General features: G+C 31.5%; 3 protein-coding genes across 6 annotated transcripts; all 3 read left to right on the forward strand.

Annotated features, from left to right (window-relative positions):
• Window positions 1–10: 10 nt before the first annotated feature.
• LOC128386100 (protein transport protein Sec24C-like) lies at window positions 11–6,667 on the forward strand. 2 transcript variants are annotated; one of them, XR_008324866.1, is made up of 16 exons: window positions 11–1,002; window positions 1,073–1,156; window positions 1,230–1,350; window positions 1,427–1,609; window positions 1,699–2,117; window positions 2,201–2,353; window positions 2,426–2,586; window positions 2,659–2,797; window positions 2,868–2,990; window positions 3,285–3,416; window positions 4,136–4,191; window positions 4,349–4,558; window positions 4,673–4,759; window positions 5,692–5,774; window positions 6,000–6,194; window positions 6,263–6,667. XR_008324866.1 is itself a non-coding variant. In XM_053345069.1 (15 exons), the coding sequence occupies exons 1-15, from the start codon at window positions 168–170 to the stop codon at window positions 6,076–6,078; spliced, it is 2,865 nt and encodes a 954-aa protein (XP_053201044.1). In that variant the 5' UTR covers window positions 11–167; the 3' UTR covers window positions 6,079–6,667. The 2 variants fall into 2 exon arrangements, 1 of the variants encoding a protein (XP_053201044.1); XM_053345069.1 differs by having other exon boundaries at window positions 6,000–6,667.
• Window positions 6,668–7,751: 1,084 nt separating this feature from the next.
• Window positions 7,752–14,465, forward strand: LOC128386102 (cAMP-dependent protein kinase catalytic subunit 1-like). 3 transcript variants are annotated; one of them, XM_053345071.1, is made up of 5 exons: window positions 7,752–7,909; window positions 8,233–8,355; window positions 12,053–12,243; window positions 12,523–13,215; window positions 13,586–14,465. In XM_053345071.1, the coding sequence occupies exons 1-5, from the start codon at window positions 7,855–7,857 to the stop codon at window positions 13,709–13,711; spliced, it is 1,188 nt and encodes a 395-aa protein (XP_053201046.1). In that variant the 5' UTR covers window positions 7,752–7,854; the 3' UTR covers window positions 13,712–14,465. The 3 variants fall into 3 exon arrangements, with proteins under 3 accessions (XP_053201046.1, XP_053201048.1, XP_053201049.1); XM_053345073.1 differs by having other exon boundaries at window positions 8,251–8,355; XM_053345074.1 differs by lacking the exons at window positions 7,752–7,909; window positions 8,233–8,355 and adding an exon at window positions 11,591–11,751.
• A 149-nt stretch (window positions 14,466–14,614) lies between these two features.
• On the forward strand, window positions 14,615–18,682 carry LOC128386104 (transmembrane protein 218-like). Its single transcript, XM_053345076.1, has 2 exons — window positions 14,615–16,898; window positions 16,979–18,682. Exons 1-2 carry the CDS (start codon window positions 16,795–16,797, stop codon window positions 17,364–17,366), a joined length of 492 nt encoding a protein of 163 aa, XP_053201051.1. The 5' UTR covers window positions 14,615–16,794; the 3' UTR covers window positions 17,367–18,682.
• Window positions 18,683–18,697: the final 15 nt, after the last annotated feature.

The raw sequence follows: 18,697 nt of genomic DNA on the forward strand, positions 1-18,697 counted from the left end.
TCTGGTGGCGAAATAGAAAAGAGAGTTTTTTAAAGATTCGGTCAGGATTTAGGCCTACGTAGGAAAAGAAACATTTTTTCAAAGAGTAAGAGTTATTACTTTTTGGTTTCTATCTTATTTCCTTTTCCTTTTTTTGAATTGAATTCGGTTTTGTTTATTCTCGAAAAATGTCCTCGATTTCTGACGATAATCGTTATTTAATGCAACAGCAACAACAACAGCCCCAGCAACAGTATCTTCAACAGATTCCACAGCCACAGCTTCAGCCACAGCCACAGCAACATCATCAACATCAACAACAACAACAACAGCAACATCAATATCAACAACAGTATCATCAACCGATTCCACAAGCGATTCCACAACAGCATCAATATCAGCAACAGTATCACCAACAGGCTCCACAGCAACAACAATACCTGCAACAACAACAGCAGCAACAACAACCTTCTCCCCCTCAGGCACCGCAACTTCATTACAATCAACCACCTCAGCAACATCATCACTACCATCAGCCTCCTCCCTCACAGCCACCCCAAAGTCGTGAATTGGATCCAAATCTTATGCCAAGTGTCACCGATGTGATTCGAGAAGACATTTCTAAATTAGCAGAGGAAAATATCATTTCAACAAGGCCTTTATCTGTTCCACCTTTGGTTACCACTTTGAAAGATCCTGAAGTTAAAGTTGCTGTTCAAGATGGTGGTTGTGCTCGTCCCAATCATTTACGATCAACTCTTTACTCAATTCCAAATACTGAAGATCTTCTCAAAACAACTGGTGTACCTTTCGGAATTGTGGTCACTCCATTTGCCGAAGAAGAGGTTGATGACACAATCAACGTTCCAGTCTCCGAATCGGAGATTGTTAGATGCAACCGATGCAAAGCTTATATGAGCCCATTTATGCGCTTTGTTGATGGCGGTCGGCGTTTCCAGTGTGCTCTTTGTCGCCACATCAGTGAAGTACCAAATAATTATTTCGCTCACCTTGATCATAATGGTAATTACCGATAATTTGAGAGAGAGTTACATGTTAATCACATTATCGTTTAAATAATTTCATCTTCTAGGTGTCCGATTGGATGTCATCGAAAGACCAGAATTAAATCTTGGTAGTTACGAGTTTAGAGGGACTGCTGAATATTGTCGAAATGGTTTGTTCAATTCTATTGATCGGAAATGTTTTCTCTCTAAAATGATTTACTAATTGTCATTATTTTGTTTCAGGTATTTTAAATTGTAGACGTCCACATATTGTATTTGCCTTTGAGTTAACTGTTAACTCAAAATTATTGATTCATCAACTATCAAAACATTTACCTGATGTTATCAGGAATCATTTACCCACGTAAGCTTAAAAGCTATTTAAAACATGCTCTGTTGTTGCATCATTTAATTAACATTTAATCATCTCAAATTTACAGCGATATTCAAAATCCTGGATCACCACCACCATTAGTTGGTTTTGTCACTTACAATTCAAAGATCCAAGTATATGATATAATTAATAACAATCAAGTACGAATAGTCAGTGATGTTGCTGAAACATTTTCACCTTCAACAACCTTCCTGGTTGATCCAGTTACCCATGCAGACCAGATTGAAAGGTAATTAAAGTTAAATTGGTTGAAAATCTAAGTCTAATTTAATTCTTTCATTTTTTGTTATCCTCGTTCTTCTCAAATTAAATTAACAGATTTCTACAATCATTGCCTTCCCTCTACAATGACAATGATCTTGAAACTGAGACAATTTTAGGACCCGTTATTGAGGCTGCACTTCAATCGTGTCAAGTTGATAAAAACAATTGGTATCTCGACCCTGAAAGTGGTAACACTGGTCAACAATTTGATTCCACGAAAGTAATTCCATCGGGTAAAGTTTACCTTTTCCACTGTACACTTCCAACCTACGGGAGAGACAATGAAACTCCTGGTAGATTGAAGATCCGTTGGAATCCATCAAATCAAGATGATGCTCGAAAATTATTAGGAACCGATAAAGAGAAAAATATTCTCACCCCCGAACCAAGTAAACATTATACCAACTTTTCGGCTCGTTGTGTTACAGAATATGGTAGTGGTGTTGAGCTTTTCCTCTTTCCTCCAGTTAATGGTAAATCATCACTTTAAATTGTCGATTGTTCAATGAGAATTGTATTTACTTTTTCATTCATTTTCCTTTACTTTCCACTCTAGGACCTTACCTTGATTTAGCAACAATTAGTGAACTGGTTCGTCTTACTGGAAGTGGTGGAATATATAAATATTATAATGACTTTTCCGAAAGATTTGTTACCGATTTGAAATATTCTTTAAAATCTAGTTATGCTTTTGATACTGTTATGAAAGGTAAGCAAATTCTACACGAATTCCCTTAACTCCATGATAATTGCAATTCTCTAATTTATTTTTCTTTCACAGTGAGAACCTCTACCGGAGTCCGTCCTTTTGAATATTTTGGCAATTTTTACTCAAGAAGTTCATCGGACATTGAATCAGCTGTTGTCAACACTGAAGCGAGTATTGTTGTTGAGTTTCGTTACGATGATAAACTTCCTGATGATGAATTTGTTATCATACAAGTGAGTTTCCCCATATAGTTAATCATCAAATGAATTAACACTAACACTAATTTGCTTTCTCTTTTCCAACAGACTGCCACCCTGTACACTTCAATTAGCGGTGAAAGACGCATACGTGTCCATAATGCGGCTTTCAGTGTGTGTGATGAAGCTGCTGCTGTTTACAAAAGTTGCTGTTGTGACACTATAATGAATCTATTTCTACGAAGTAGTGAGTAGATTGATCAACTATTATCATTATTGTTCTTTATTAACAATTTCTTTTCTTTATGTATCTTTAGGTGTATCACAATTAAAGAGTGGAACCAAAAATCCGCAACAAATTAAAGATTTTCTAATTTCTCGATGTGTCGCCATTTTGAGCTCTTATCGTAAACATTGTGCTTCCCCTGGGTCACCTTTAGGTGCGTGTTTATTATTACAATTAACTTGTTCTTTTTTTATCAATGTTATGTTGTTGATATGTTTGATTTATTGACAAGTTGCTTTTTCCGTTTCATTAATTGTCCTTGATGATAAACACCAATGTCATCTTACCTTCTCGTCTCATTTTGTGCTTTATGTTTATTTTCATCTTGATTTCTAATTCTATCTTTATCCTTATCCTTTTCTGTTTTTTTCTTTCTTTCTTTCGTTTTTCTTTTTATTGTAATTCACTTGATAATTAATCTTTGTTTTCACTTGTTTTCTCTTTCTAGGTCAACTCATTTTACCTGAAGCACTGAAATTACTGCCAATTTATACAACAGGAGCTCTTAAATGTGATGCCATCGATGGTGGACCTGGACTAACCCCGGATGAAAAAGCTTACGCTCAAATTGTTACTCTAGGTACTTTGAACCTGAACTGATTCTCATGCATTCATCTCAACCATCCGTTCATACACACCAACAACTATTTACTCATCTTCGTGTAAACGAGAGAAAGAGAGAGAAAATGTTTAATTAGCTTCCACTGATTCATGCACATTCATTCAGATGAAATTAATTTGAGTGACTAGGATTTTCTTGTAATGTAACGTTTTTGAATAGATTTAACCTTTATTTTTATGCTGATGATGATTAGTGATGATCATTATTGTTATGATGATGATAATGATTATCAGCCTTGAATTGAAGCTTTTGTGTTTTTCGAGAAAACACCAAAACCAAGTGAAAGATATTTAAACATCACTACAATCAAATCAAGTTTGACAGCATAAATTTGGAAGAAACAAAAATAATCAACATTCAATTACCGATTATTGATGAAGAAAAAGAAATTCTATTCGTCCTTGAATGGGTATTAGCACTCGATTCAACCGTAATATGTTGAGAGACACACAAAATTAAGCGACTGAATCAAACAATTGGCTGATTGTTTCAATTTCTGACTATGTTAACATGTCTCATCAACAGTTTCTGTTGATTGTGCTATTTTCCTCATAAAATTCAACCTGAATTGGTGTCGTAGCTTTTTGATTACATGTGTTAATTGATGAACTGAATCATCAACTAAGTTAAACAAATGCCGTCTAATTAATTGATCAATTTCTTTTTCCATTCACTAGGTGCCTCCATTGATTTGACTCAAGTCATTTTATATCCAAAAGTTTTAAGTATAGAGGTATTAATATATTCACATTTATCAATCTTAACCATGAAAATTGATTAGTTAATTAACTTATCATTTTCTACTTATATTAATTATTCACTTATTTTCTCTCTCTCTCTCTCTTTTCATCCTAAACTTCTGATCCATCATTGGAAACCTTGGTTAACAGTATGATCCCAATTACGATACTGGTCTTCGAGCGGTTCAAGTTCGATGTACGGCCGCTCGATTGGATAACAACGAAGCGATGGCTTATCTATTGGAAACTGGTTTCCATTATTTCTTATATCTTCCAAGCTCTTTGCCCAATTCAAAGACCCAAACATTTTTGTGGAATCTTTTTGGTGTCGAATCATTACAACAAGTTCCAATTGAACAGGTTAGTTGCGAGATTTAATTCTATTCACAATTACAACAATTTACTTTTGTTTACTGAACTTATTTTCATTTTCATTTTCCTTTTCCGTTTTGTTTATTTTTTTTCTCTCTCCAGGATTTACCTAATCTAATGACAATGGAATCTCAATTTATCAGAACATTAATTGAGAATATGAGTAAAAGACGACGAAGAGCAATCAAGGTAATTTTTTATTATCTTATCTTTATTATTGGTGAATTGATTATGATAATTAAATATAAGATCATAATATTTACTTGAGAGAGTGAGAGATGATAATATTATAAGAAAAAGGAGGATGAGAAGAAGGAGATGATAATGAAGGAGACTTAAAAGACAGTTAAAAGGAAGGACAGAATTGAAAATATCATATAATAAGATTGACGATCAAGATGATTATGATAATGATTATGGTTGTGTGATGATGAAGGAAAATTGTGTGTTTATTTGTTTACAATGAAATTTCATTGCTCATATTTAAAAAAATAGTGACTGAGACTTGATTTTGAATTAAATTGAACAATTATTTATGATTAATATTAATTTAGTTTCCTCTCTTCCTCTAAATACTTACATTATTATTACTGTTTTGTTATTATATATTTTCTTGTCAAGAGAAAGCTAATTTAAGATACACTCTGTTAAATAATTTAACCAGCCCTGTAGTTCAATTAGCTTTGGGTTTCATCTTGATTGTTAATATTACTAAATTGTAAAAACAAAAGTTACTCCCAATACTTGAATAATAATCATAATCATCATCTACATGTATTCAACTTATTGGCTTTGGTTGTTGTTGGTAAACTTTCAGAATTTTTTGCTTCTTTCATCAATATTGTCTTGATCATCATCATATCTCTCTCTCTCTCTCTCTCTCTCTCTCTCTCTCTCTCTCTCTCTCTCTCTCTCTCTCTTCTTTCTCATCTTTATACTATTTCCTTGTTGTAGTAAATTCAGATTGTCATTGCCTGACGTCAATTCTAATTGGGCTTACGGTTTAGAAAATAACTTTGCTATTACTTACCGTGATTTGACCTAATCTTTTTTCTATTACTACGTCTTAACGAATTGTAATTATTAACTAATTTTAATCTTTCTCTTTGTTTAATCCACAGTTAAATATTATCCGCCAAGGTTTGGATAAGATTGAAATTGTCTTCAAGAGTTTCCTTTACGAGGACAAAAAGGTTGCCGATAGGTATGCATATGATGTGAATACAAGGTGAATCAATTGATTGCTGATTGTAACGTATTAGCTCAATGATTAACATGCGATCTCATTTTTATTTTATGTTTACCTTATTGCAAAACATTCACATTGATCTGGTCCACCTTGTACTCTGAATGATAATAACATGAAATGATAATTGTATATTAATTTTAATTTTTCTTCTCTCTCTCTCTCTCTCTATTTTCATGGTAGCATGGGTCATGATTCCCTCAGTTATGTAGATTTCTTGTGTCATCTACATAAAGAGATTCGAGCACAATTGAACAATTGATTGTAAAGCAAAGCAAAGGAATAGAAAACACGATTTCAAACAATCACAAGGATTTGATTCTTTGTCTCTTAACTGTTGATACTAATCACAAAATGAACAACAATTTATTATAATAAGTAACAATTTGTTCAATGATGATCAGATTTTTTAGATAACAATTTGTTTCTTTATTTTTGTTTGACAGATGAATGAACAACAGTGGAAGCTGAATGTTTCCTATGTGATTGTAATTACTATGATCTAGGTGAAGATGATGCTTGGGATGAGGATGAGAATGAGGATGAAAATAGACAAGGAGATTAGGAGGAATATTGGAGATTAGGATGAGATTTAATGATAATAACAATGGATTGAGTATCTGTTAAGTTTATACAATATTAATATCAAAGTTGTGGCTTAAAAATGATTTACAATTATGATACGAATAATCATCACAATTAAAAAGAAACAATTTAAATTTTATTTGTTACTTTTTTCTCAATCAATTTTCTCTAAGTAAAAACTAAATTAACTAATTGCTTCTGTCAGAAACTTTACTTTTAAATTGTTAACCAAAAGAAAACCAATTAAAAGCTATAATCATGTTTAAGTCTTTAATTTTTTTTTAATTCTTTGATGAAAATTATCAATTAATCGGTTCCAATTGTTACGATCAATACAATTACGAGTAAACTATTGAATTTGTCCAACAATTAACAGATAAATTGATTGTGCAAAAAAAAATAAACGATTGTAATACACAACAATCAATAATTGTGATCGGCAATCAATTAATGATGATTGATTAAAATCACACAGGTTATGGTTAAAACAGTTTAATTACTTAATTGTAAAGTCTAATGGATAAACAATTTGTCTCAAGTTACACTGATGTGATTAAATATTAAACAATTAAGGTAAGATGATAATTGTGTAAAGAATTAGTTTTTCACTGAGAACGAGGATCAATCATATCGACACAATTAACTAACAATTAACTTAATTTCTGTTTCTCATAAATTGTTGCATCTTTATTTCTGATATTTCATATTTACCTGCAAATATTATTTGACTTACCTGTTTTTTAATTACAATCTGTTAACGATATTGTTGTTGTTTGTTGTTTGATTGATTGTTAAGTTGTAATTGTTGTTAAATGATTACAATTGTATTTATAAATTGTTATTCAATTGTAATTCTGTAGTTAACCAGAAAGAAGCAAGAAAATTACATTATCTCCCAGGGAAACCTGTCAATATACATTCAATCAATTGGAATTGCAATTAAACATGTTATTCAAATTGTTCAATTGTTTCAACAATCATAAGAATAGAAGAAGATGAAAAATGAAAGTATAAAGAAAAACGAGTTTTTCATCATAATTTTTAATAATTTTTTTCTTTTCTCTTTCCCCATCATCCCTCATCTTCCATCATCATCATCATCATCATCATACAAATCATATTCACCATTGATACCTGTTAGTGATTCCCCTTCGTAACTACATCAACCTTCCCTCCCACTTTAATCTCTTCCTCCTCCTCTTCCACCTCCCTGGTTTACCTGGTGGCCTTAGACAGAAGAGGGAGAGAGAGAGTCGGTGAGTTCGAGAGAGAGAGAGAGAGAATTAGTGAGTAAGAGTGAGAGAGATGAAAAACACACAACACAGAAACACACACACACCATAGAGGGAGAGAATGGGAGATGAAGGGAAATAGTAAGAGAGAGAGAGAGAGAGAGTGAAGATTGAGTGTGTCACTCTAATCATCCTCTCACACATTATATGTTATCGACAAGATGCCGTTTAAAAGTCTATTTCGTATAAGTAAAAAGAAAGACAAGAACAGCGATGGTACGTTGATTTAATTTAATTTAATTTACTTTAATTGTTCACAATTTAGCGAATTTGTTTCTCTATCTTCCTTTTTTTTCTTTCTTTTTTCTCTCTCTTTTTTGTTTATTCTAATCACAGCATTTTCTCTTCTTCTTCTTCTTCTTCTTCTTTTCTAATTTATATACTCGATTACCTCTTTTACTTAATTGATTATTAAATCAACTATTCCAATGGATTATCATCATCAACTTGTTCGTTCTCATTCTCGTGATTATCATGATACATCATCACCTTCGGTTAATTGTTATCATAATTATTATCATGGTGATAATTATGATAAGTTGTTCTTTCTGGTCCAGTTCGCAATTTGTCCGAATCGTCGACCACTTCGCCAATGGACAATAATTTCAACGAATCCACCGACTTAGCACCTTTACATGGAGCCACGGGAACTACTCAATATGGTGAGTTAATTGTGATTAATTGCTTTTAATTATCACCAACGCCCTCTGTAAATCATCATCATCATCTCCGTTTTCATAATCATCATGATGATGATTTAGTTTTGATTCTGCGGACAAAATAATTGTTGACATTTAACTTGATTGTTGTTCTATTATTATTATTACCATTGACTTTCTAACATTCGATAGCAATTAAGATGATTACGATTTGTTTTGATTTGATTTTCTTTTTATTTCTCCTTTAGCATTTAGAGGAAGACAATTAACTCTCACGGATGTTGATTGTGCTTTGATTGATTAACAGATTTGCAAATTGTGATCTCATTTTTTGTTTTGCTATTTTTTTTCATTTGTTAATTGTTACAATTGCAAATCAATTGACAAGCAACTTGAATGTACTCAAAGCAAAAAAAAAAGTTAATCACTTAATTTGTGTGTTCGTTGTATGATCATAATTGTTACAATTTAATCGTATTGGTTGTTTTTTGGTTTATTATTAATAATAATTGATTATAATCATCATCTGATTATAATTATTAAAACACTCGGATTTTTGTTTGTTTTTTACTTGATCACAATTAACTAATTTCTATCTTTCCTTGTTATCTTTAGATGGCAATTCTTAATTGTATATTAAGCAAAAGGATATAGCAAACATTTACCACCCTCAAGGTTTTACCTTAATTTAAATCAATTTAATTTAATTGTTTACAATCAATGAGGTTTAATTTATTTTGGTTTCTTGTCTCTGCTTTTTGTTTTCACGTTTTCATAGTTACAATCAAATTTAAAATCATTAATCTTTTTCAAATGATTAACGTAAATACATTTGATTGATTTGATTATCAATTCTCAAACCAATAACGTGATTAAAAATAAAAATTGTATCAAAAAATAGCATTTCAATTTAATTAACTATGAAAATTAAACAATTAAGCTCTCCAAGGTTAATGCTTGGCTTGATTAATTGATTTTATTCACTGTAATGCTATTTAATCACAATCAATTAGCTACAATTAGTTTAATTTACTTGCCTTTTTGATCAAAACCTTGATTTTTTTACATTTATTTACCTTTTATTTTAATGTCATTTCCAACCATCAACGATATTATTATGTAATCATGTTAATTGTGATCATTTAATGAGAGATTTACCTTAATCTAATTTAGTAATCACCTCGGAATCATTTTTGATTGTTGAGTTAACCATGATGAGGATGATGGTGATTAAATGTTTTACAATCAGCTTCCTTTTACTGTTATAATTATTTAGGGTAAGATTTGTTACAACAATTAGCAATTAATCAACAATAATCAAGTTGATTTAATTGAAATCATTGAATTGATTGGAGATGAAACAAAAAAAAATTAAGCAAAAATTGATTATCATCACTTTCAGCAGTATTTTTTTTTAATTCAGTTCAACATGATGATTGTTGCAAGATTGAATATTAGAATCAAATTAACTTGATTGTTTAAAATGGGACAATCTGATTACTCGACTGATGAATGGATGACAATCATGATAATTATCATCATCAGGTGAGAGAGAGACAGAGATGAATGAAATAATAAAATAATTCCCTGGAAAAGTTTCGTTGTCACCATGTAAAAGTTCATGATGTTTGGTGAATGAATTTGGTTTACCTCATGATAACCTGACAATTTATTATCATCATGGTAGGAAACAGAAATGATCATTAAATAATCAAGCTAAATGATAACAATTACAATCAATGGTAATAATTTAAAACTTTCATCTGTCTCTTGATGTTACTAAATTTAGATTCATAACACATTCAGTTTTTAGCCTGAAAAAAAATCTATATTTACTCAGTTCCATCATGAATCTGAGCTTATTTCTCACTTTCTCTCCATCACCTCATCATCATCATATTAACATGATGATGATGATGAATAATCTGTAACCCTTGTTACTCAAAAAGCTTAATTACTTTCATATTATTCTTGCAAATCTGAGATTTACCTTTTTTGATTGTTACCATTTAATCAAATTGCTTTTCTGTTGCTGCTTTTAATCATTTTGTTTAATTGCCCAGTGATTAAGTTGATTGCAATTAACCATATTATCGATTTCCAGTAATAATTAACAATTGGTTTAATAGTAACTCTCTCATTAGTTTTAACAATTAAGATATTTACTTGCAATGGTAAATTTAATTTGCTTTTACTTTTTAATTTCTCTTCACCTTTCAATCAAATACACAATCGGTTGTAATCTGATCTTTAATTGTGATTAACTTACAACGTAAAGGAAAATATTATTCAATTATCTTTGATTTAATTTGGACAAAATTTTCCATAATTAGTTTAATTTCAAGTTAGCAATCAAATTGAATGGATTCTAATCAGTAAGGTGAATGTGTTGATGATTGATGTTGATGAGAAAAACATTTAATTAGGACAAATTAATTGATTCGAAGGAGAAGAAAAAAATTCGATTGCAATTTGAAAAAATCACCAAATTGGAATCTGCTAATTCCTAGCAATAGGTGTAGTAACCTACATTTCATGGTGAAAATTTCATCCTTCATTCAGTTCTGAGCCTGAGCTGAAGGTTTCTTATTACTCTCTGAGTTACTCATAAGTCTCAGGGAGAAATAATCGTTCACTTGCCATCGAACTTTCCTGAATCACAATTAATCGAATTGAAACTTAAACTTCAAATACTTTAAAAAAAGAAGAGAGAAAAAGTTGCAATTAAATCGAACAATCAGTTAATCACTAAATTAAAGAATTCGCTTTAATTATCCTGTCAAAAGTTCTCATTTATTGAGAGAACCAGTTAGAACTTTTTTCTTCTTCTCTTTTCTACTCGTTCGAACTTGTTAAATTCTCTTACTCTTTCAACTAATTAAAAGCAATTACATTTAATTGTATATTCGATGAAAATTTTCTTCTCTCATTTCGTTGCATCAATTTTATTATCGATCTTTTTTTCCTCTTCTCACCGATGATAATTCTCATGTTCTAATTTTGATACTTTGATTTATTCTCTGAAAAAACAAATCCCTGAGTAGATTAAGTTATTAATTGTTCTTGTGATAAGTTAATATTAAACATGATTAACTTTGGAATATCAAAGAAAATTAAGATTCGCATCATTAATGATTAGTAATCATTAATAAGAAATCGAACAAATTTTCGAAATTTCGATTAATCGAACAGAGAATCGATATTTTGATCTACGATGGATCGAAATCGATTGATAGAAAAATCGAAAAGGCTCATCAGTGAAAATCAAAACAGAGAAAAGGAAAAATAAGAGTAAAAATCAGTTAACCTTTAAATTTTGTTTTTTTTTATTTTAATTAATTAATTCAAATCGAAGGATGGGTAACACACCCAAGGGTAAAAATGATCCCGCTGAGGAAGGTAAACAAGTGAACAAGTTTTATTAGATAGTGATGATGATCTAAACATATGTATATTTATAAATATATTAACCTTGTATCTTGTTATGTTTTTTTATCCACTTCATCTCTCTTTTTTTTCCTCTCCTGTTGTTTCTCTGTCTCTCTGTGTCTTCCTGTCTTCCTCCTTGTCCCTCTCTCTCTCTCCTTTTAACTATTCGGTTTCTTGTGCCTCTTTTCCTCTGTCTTCTGTTTCCTTTCTCTGTCTCCCTATCTCCTTTTCTCTCTTTCCCTTGATTCGTCCTGTTATATTCTCCCTTTAGTCCGGTTATACTTGGAACAAGCGAGAGCGGATTTTGACCGAAAATGGAATAATCCATCAAGAAACACTGCCAGCTTAGATGATTTCGAAAGAATCAAGACCTTAGGAACAGGCTCTTTCGGCCGTGTGATGCTTGTTCAGCAGAAGGTAAACAAAGAATTCTATGCCATGAAAATTTTAGACAAGCAAAAAGTGAGTATACATGCATTTGTTTCTTCTTCTTCCTCCTCTTTTCTATGTTCTCTCTCTCTCCTGTGTCTCTCTCCTTCTTTTTCTATCTCTTATGTTTCTCTCATTCTCTCCTGTGCATCTATCTCTCCTTCTCTTACTTTGTGCCTTACTTTACTCATTTTTTTCTTCTTCTCCCCTCTCCCCATTCATTTCTTTCTCTTTTTTCCTTTCTCCCTCTTCTCCTGCTCCGCGGCACCGCCATTGAAACCTCTTTTTTTTCTGGATGGATTCCGTTAACAGGTAGTCAAATTGAAGCAAGTCGAACACACCCTCAATGAGAAAAGAATTTTACAAGCTGTTGATTTCCCGTTTCTGGTGAAGTTGGAAGCTCATTTTAAAGATAATTCTTATTTATATATGGTCCTGGAATATGTTCCTGGTGGTGAGATGTTTTCACATCTTCGTAAAAGTGGGAGATTTAGTGAACAAGCGGCTCGTTTCTATGCGGCACAAATTGTTTTAGCTTTTGAATATTTGCATTCATTAGATCTAATTTACAGAGATTTGAAGCCAGAAAATTTGCTTATAGACCAAATGGGCTACATAAAGGTGACTGATTTTGGTTTTGCAAAAAGAGTCAAGGGTCGCACATGGACTCTATGTGGAACTCCTGAATACCTGGCACCCGAAATAATTTTGAGCAAAGGTTATAATAAAGCAGTCGATTGGTGGGCTCTTGGTGTTCTTATATATGAAATGGCTGCTGGTTATCCACCATTTTTTGCCGACCAACCTATTCAAATATATGAGAAAATAGTCTCCGGGAAGGTACGCTTTCCATCACATTTCAGCTCTGAACTGAAGGAGCTTCTTCGTAATTTACTTCAAGTAGATTTGACCAAAAGATATGGTAACTTGAAGAATGGTGTTAACGACATTAAAAATCACCGGTGGTTTGCATCTACAGACTGGATTGCCGTTTATCAGAAAAAGGTAAATTCAATCAACCAAATACTTGATATTCATATAATTTACCTTTTCCACTGTAACCCAAATCTTTATATTTCCATTTCATCATGATCCTTTTCTATGCCGCTCTCATAATCTAATCACTTAGTGACTTTCACAATCTCTGTTCCATGAACACGCATCATCATCAAATCAACCTTTTTGTTTCCTTTTCGATTCTTAAATCAATTTAATCATTTCTCTGTTATAATCCAAATCACACACACACACACACACACACATACATGTATACACACATTGATTAATTTATTTTCTTTCCTTATTTCTCTTTCTTATCCTACTTTTTTTCTTCTTCTCTTCATTCACAATCAACTCTTTATATTCCTCAATGAAGGTTGAAGCACCATTTTTGCCCAAGTGCAAAGGAGCTGGAGATACAAGTAATTTCGATGACTATGAAGAGGAAACCCTTCGCATATCCAGTACAGAAAAATGTGCAAAAGAATTCGCAGAATTTTGAGAAGACCAACAACATCATCAAATCAAATTTCACCACCACCACCACCAAACACCAAACACCAAACCACCATAACACCATTGAATCAATCAAAAAGAAATCATCAATATTATTGATTTGTAAAAAGGCAACACTGAAAATGAGAAAATCAACTGACAACCAGCATTCATATTCATGTGGATGATGAATATAAGTTATTACGTGGTTAGATATGTTAAACAAACTAAAAGCTAATTGGACAATTAATTGAAATTGTTGTATGTTTTAAATTAACATGGTGACCCGAAAAATTGTGCGTTAAACAGTGTAGTGTACAAAACAAAAGGACACGAAGACAAAAAAAAAATAATTACAAAAAGAAACGGAAACGGAACTGAACCATTTTCAAAGAAAAGTTAACGAAGAGGTTTTATCATTTTCTATGGTACATGGAGGAGACGCTCCGATTTTCGGCCAAGATGTTACGATAATTTCTATTATTGTACACGTTACGTTTAGTTCCAAATGTACATTGGTAGAACCTGTGAAATTAATAATAATTGATGGATTAACGTTCTGTCTGGATGAGATGTTATATAAAAAGAAAAGAGAGCATCATTGTGAACCTGTAAGTCTCTCTTAAGATGGTTTTATCAAGAGAGAGAGAAAGAGAGATTAAAACATCTGAAGGATGTCTTGTGGATTATTATGGATAAAATTTTAAAGATAAAATCAAATAAATGTAAATTATATGGATCACAGACCATCTCTTACAAAATTACTGGTTCAGTTTTTGATCATCACTTTCATCATCAGTTGACATCCGCATCACCACAATCATCTTCATCATCATCATCTTCTTCTTCTTCTATATCTTCATCATCTTAAACATCATCATAATCGTCATCTTCATCTTCATCATCGTCAAGATAAAAAACCACCTACACCTTAAAGTCCTTTTCTTTTTTCCTCTATCTGTTTCTCTCTCTCTCTCCCTACCTCTCTCCCTTTTTTCTTTCTCTTTCTCTTGGGTAAATCAATATAAGATGAGGAGACAAAGAAACCTCTAATTGCTGGCTATTTCCTAGATTAACCTAGTTAATTATCGTTGTCAACAAAACCTTCACTGATCGGTTTCTTTCAATTCTCTCTTCGATAAACTCATAACAAGATAAACATACACACACACATAAACAACATTGACAGACACAATTCAACACAACAACATCATCAACAACAACAACACACACACACACATTATCAAAGATACTTAGACAACAAGCAATCAGTTGCAATCATCTAAAAATGATTTATATTAGTGGTTTATCCTGATTCGTGACTTTAAACAATCAACGATTAAAAAGGAGCCAAGATTTGTTCAACTATCCTGATGATATAAAAAACAAACTATATTCAAGTTGATTTAGTAAAATCTTAACATCAAACAATCATTTTTATTTATTGAGCAACAAACACACACACACAAACCACCCACAACATCACCATCCATTGAAACAACAACAACAACAACATCAAAATTGAGTTGATTGTTTACAAATTATTGACAATTTAGTTAGTTAAAAATAATGATAAACATCAAATGATTGCATTTACTTGTTGTGTGTCCATGTGTTTGTATCTTGATCTGTGTTAGTTTTTGTGTCTGCTTTTAATTGTTTATTCATTTTTTTGGACATGGGATTTTTGGTTAATCATTATCATTAATACTGGGAGTCACCTCTGACCTTATCTAACCTTCCTCTCTCTTCCTCTCTCTGGTTCAATCTATTCAATCGTTACCAAACCTTATCCTCCAAATGGACATTACCGTTTACCTTTGGGTGGACATCACACTTGACTTACTATTATTTTTCTGTGTCTCTTAATTGTTGCCATGTTTTCAATGTCTTTATCCACCAACCAATGATCAGAGACTTAATTATGAATAACTTTAAGTTAATTGTAACCTAAAGTTAAATGCAACATCATTGGGCATTAATTAATCACCTTACCTGTCTTGCAATAAGTGTGATGTCCACTCGAGACTATTATTTAGGTGGACAATCTCAGAGGTGTTAACCCTTTCGGTATTAACCTGGTTAACCCAAAAACCCAATAATGAATAATTAAAAAAAAGATTAATTTGATCAATTAATTGTTAGATAAAACTGTCCATGTAAAATATGATATTTAATCAAACCAACAATATGAATTAACCTTAATTATTAATATAAATAACCAAAAAAGCCAAGGATTTTGATAGACCTGTTCAATTGCAATCAAAAACAACCAAAACAATTAATAAATTGAAAAACCTTAAATCAACGTTAATGATAAACAATTAACGTTTAAATTAAATCAAATCATTCTTTAGTTAATTTGTTTCAAAACAAATATCGAAATCAATTTTAATCATTTGAAATTTTCAGTTTAAATTGTTGATTTAATCATGATTACGGTTTTGATGATGATAATGAAACTTAAAAGGATGATTAACAATTAAGCTATTTAATTGCTACAAGATTTCGTGACAATCAATACTTATAATATCCAAAGATGATGAAGATATTGTGATGATGATTAAACTTTAAAGTTAAGTATGAAAATCTCACAATTAAATACAAATTGTCAAGAAATTTATTGTTGATTAACCTTATTTAATGTTTAACTGCAATTTGATTACTTTTGATTAACCACAAAGTGGATTGATGCCAAATCAACAGAGGATCAACATCAACATCAACAACAACAATCAAGATTCATTTAAAATTGTGATTAAAAAAAGACGAAATTATAATTAGAAAGTTTTTTTCATTCGTTAAATTTAGATCAGCAGTTTACATCACAATTAGTAACTGAATCAACATGATTATCTTAATAATCAATCAATAGCTTCTTGATAGTTCGGTCGATAATTCAACTCGCTAATCCTCCCGCTGGATTGACCGATGTAAACAAATCGAAACCGATAATTCAGAATAGGAAAATTGTTTCCATGGTAATAACATTTCCATGAATATCAAAACATTAACTGGTACAAGTACAACAATCAAAGTTGATCGGATAAATTAACAATTGATTTACTGTGATCGTGATTAACTTGAGCCATGAGACTTTTCGGAATAGGATCTGGATTATTTATATTGTGTCTTCTTTGGGCACTTACGATTATTGTCCTAATGCTAACTACCAAAGCCAAACCTCCGTTCACGTAAGTAAATGATACACGAAATTTCAATTCCAGTTTCTAATTTTTTGTTTCTATTTTACTTGTTGCCAATTCAATTTTAGGTCATTGGGTCCAGTTACTCTGTTAATTTCCACATTGGTGACAACTTTACTCCTTTTGGTTCCTCGGTCACCATTCGTTGAAAAAGAGATGACCAGTTCTGAACCGATCGAAAGCAAACCAATAGCCCCTGAAGACTTAACTGATTGGATGCAATTTGGAAGATCATTAATTATTATGATCAATTTGATTTCTCTTGTAATTAGTTTAGCTCTGATCTACTCTCGGTGGATAACCAAGAATATGACTCGTTTAAGAGCTCCGAGTGTTGACTTTTTACAAATTCGAGAACTGGAAGTAGTTAATGAAAATAATGAAGCCAACGGAGAAAGTAAATCACAAGGAAAAAAGAACAAAAAAGCTGAGACAAAGAAAACTCGAAAAAAATGATCGACCACCAGAATACGATTCGAACTGTGCTCTTACCAGAAATTCTTTCTCATCAGAAAGTTCTACATATCGTTTCAATAGAAAAAATCTCCAATCGCGAGGGGAAGCAAAATAATATGGACATACGATATTCTATTAGTACATAAAATAATTCGATCGAAAAAATTAGCGAGACACAAATTCGATTTTCATTTACGACAGTCAATACACACGAACGGACGTTTCCAAATCAATCCTTTGGGTGACTTAGTTTTCTTTGCTTTTGGTGCCTTTCAAGTCCCTCGAATATTGACAACGCTGATACACTCATGATTCGGCATTTGAGGTTCGAACACCGCACAAAGTCTTGTTCAGAATTTCTCGATCTAGTAGAAGATCAATATATGGATCCTCTTCGGTGAAAACGGTCTCAATAAACTGAACATCCGTTGCTAGGACCTTTTCCCAGTCGACTATCAAATGATTGAAGATTTCGCGACAATCAATTATACAAAGATGATGAAGATAATGTGAAGATGATTAAACTTTAAAGTTAAGTATGAAAATCTCACAATTAAATACAAATTGTCGAGAAATTTATTGTTGATTAACCTTATTTAATGTTTAACTGCAATTTGATTACTTTTGATTAACCACAAAGTGGATTGATGCCAAATCAACAGAGGATCAACATCAACATCAACAACAACAACAATCAAGATTCATTTAAAATTGTGATTAAAAAAAAGACGAAATTATAATTAGAAAGTTTTTTTCATTCGTTAAATTTAGATCAGCAATTTACATTATCAATTACTATCAACATAAAACCCTATCCAATTTCACCAACTGGCAACAAGCTCATTAAATCATCAACAATTAACTCAATTATAATCAACTATCTCCAATTGATGAAAACTAAACATCTACAATTTAAAACGCAATTGAAAATTTCAACCATTAACGTAGGCCCACAATTGATTAACTAAATTGAGATGATCCATATCTTGATCTTAATTGTGATAATTTCATTTGTAGATTAACCTTGAAGTATTTACTACTATTAGTCTAATTGAGACGATTTTGTTAAACATTTTTAATTGATTGTCGTGTTAACTATTACTACAATTTGTCACTTTGTTCATATTTGCAAGGCTGGAACTCATTAATTCTGAACAATCAGTTGATTGTAATCAAAGCAAGAGCTATTTTATCTTGATTACCCTCAGGAATTAACCTAAAACATGATTACTTAGATTTTTATAGTTAATCTTATTAACTTTTTTATGTAAATTGTAACAATTTATCCAAATTAAATCATAATGATCAACGAGTTAATCTTAATTATTCTG

The sequence above is a fragment of the Panonychus citri genome, unplaced genomic scaffold (assembly GCF_014898815.1).
Source record: "Panonychus citri isolate SS breed McGregor unplaced genomic scaffold, ASM1489881v1 Contig00063, whole genome shotgun sequence".
NCBI classification, from domain to species: Eukaryota; Metazoa; Arthropoda; class Arachnida; order Trombidiformes; family Tetranychidae; genus Panonychus; species Panonychus citri.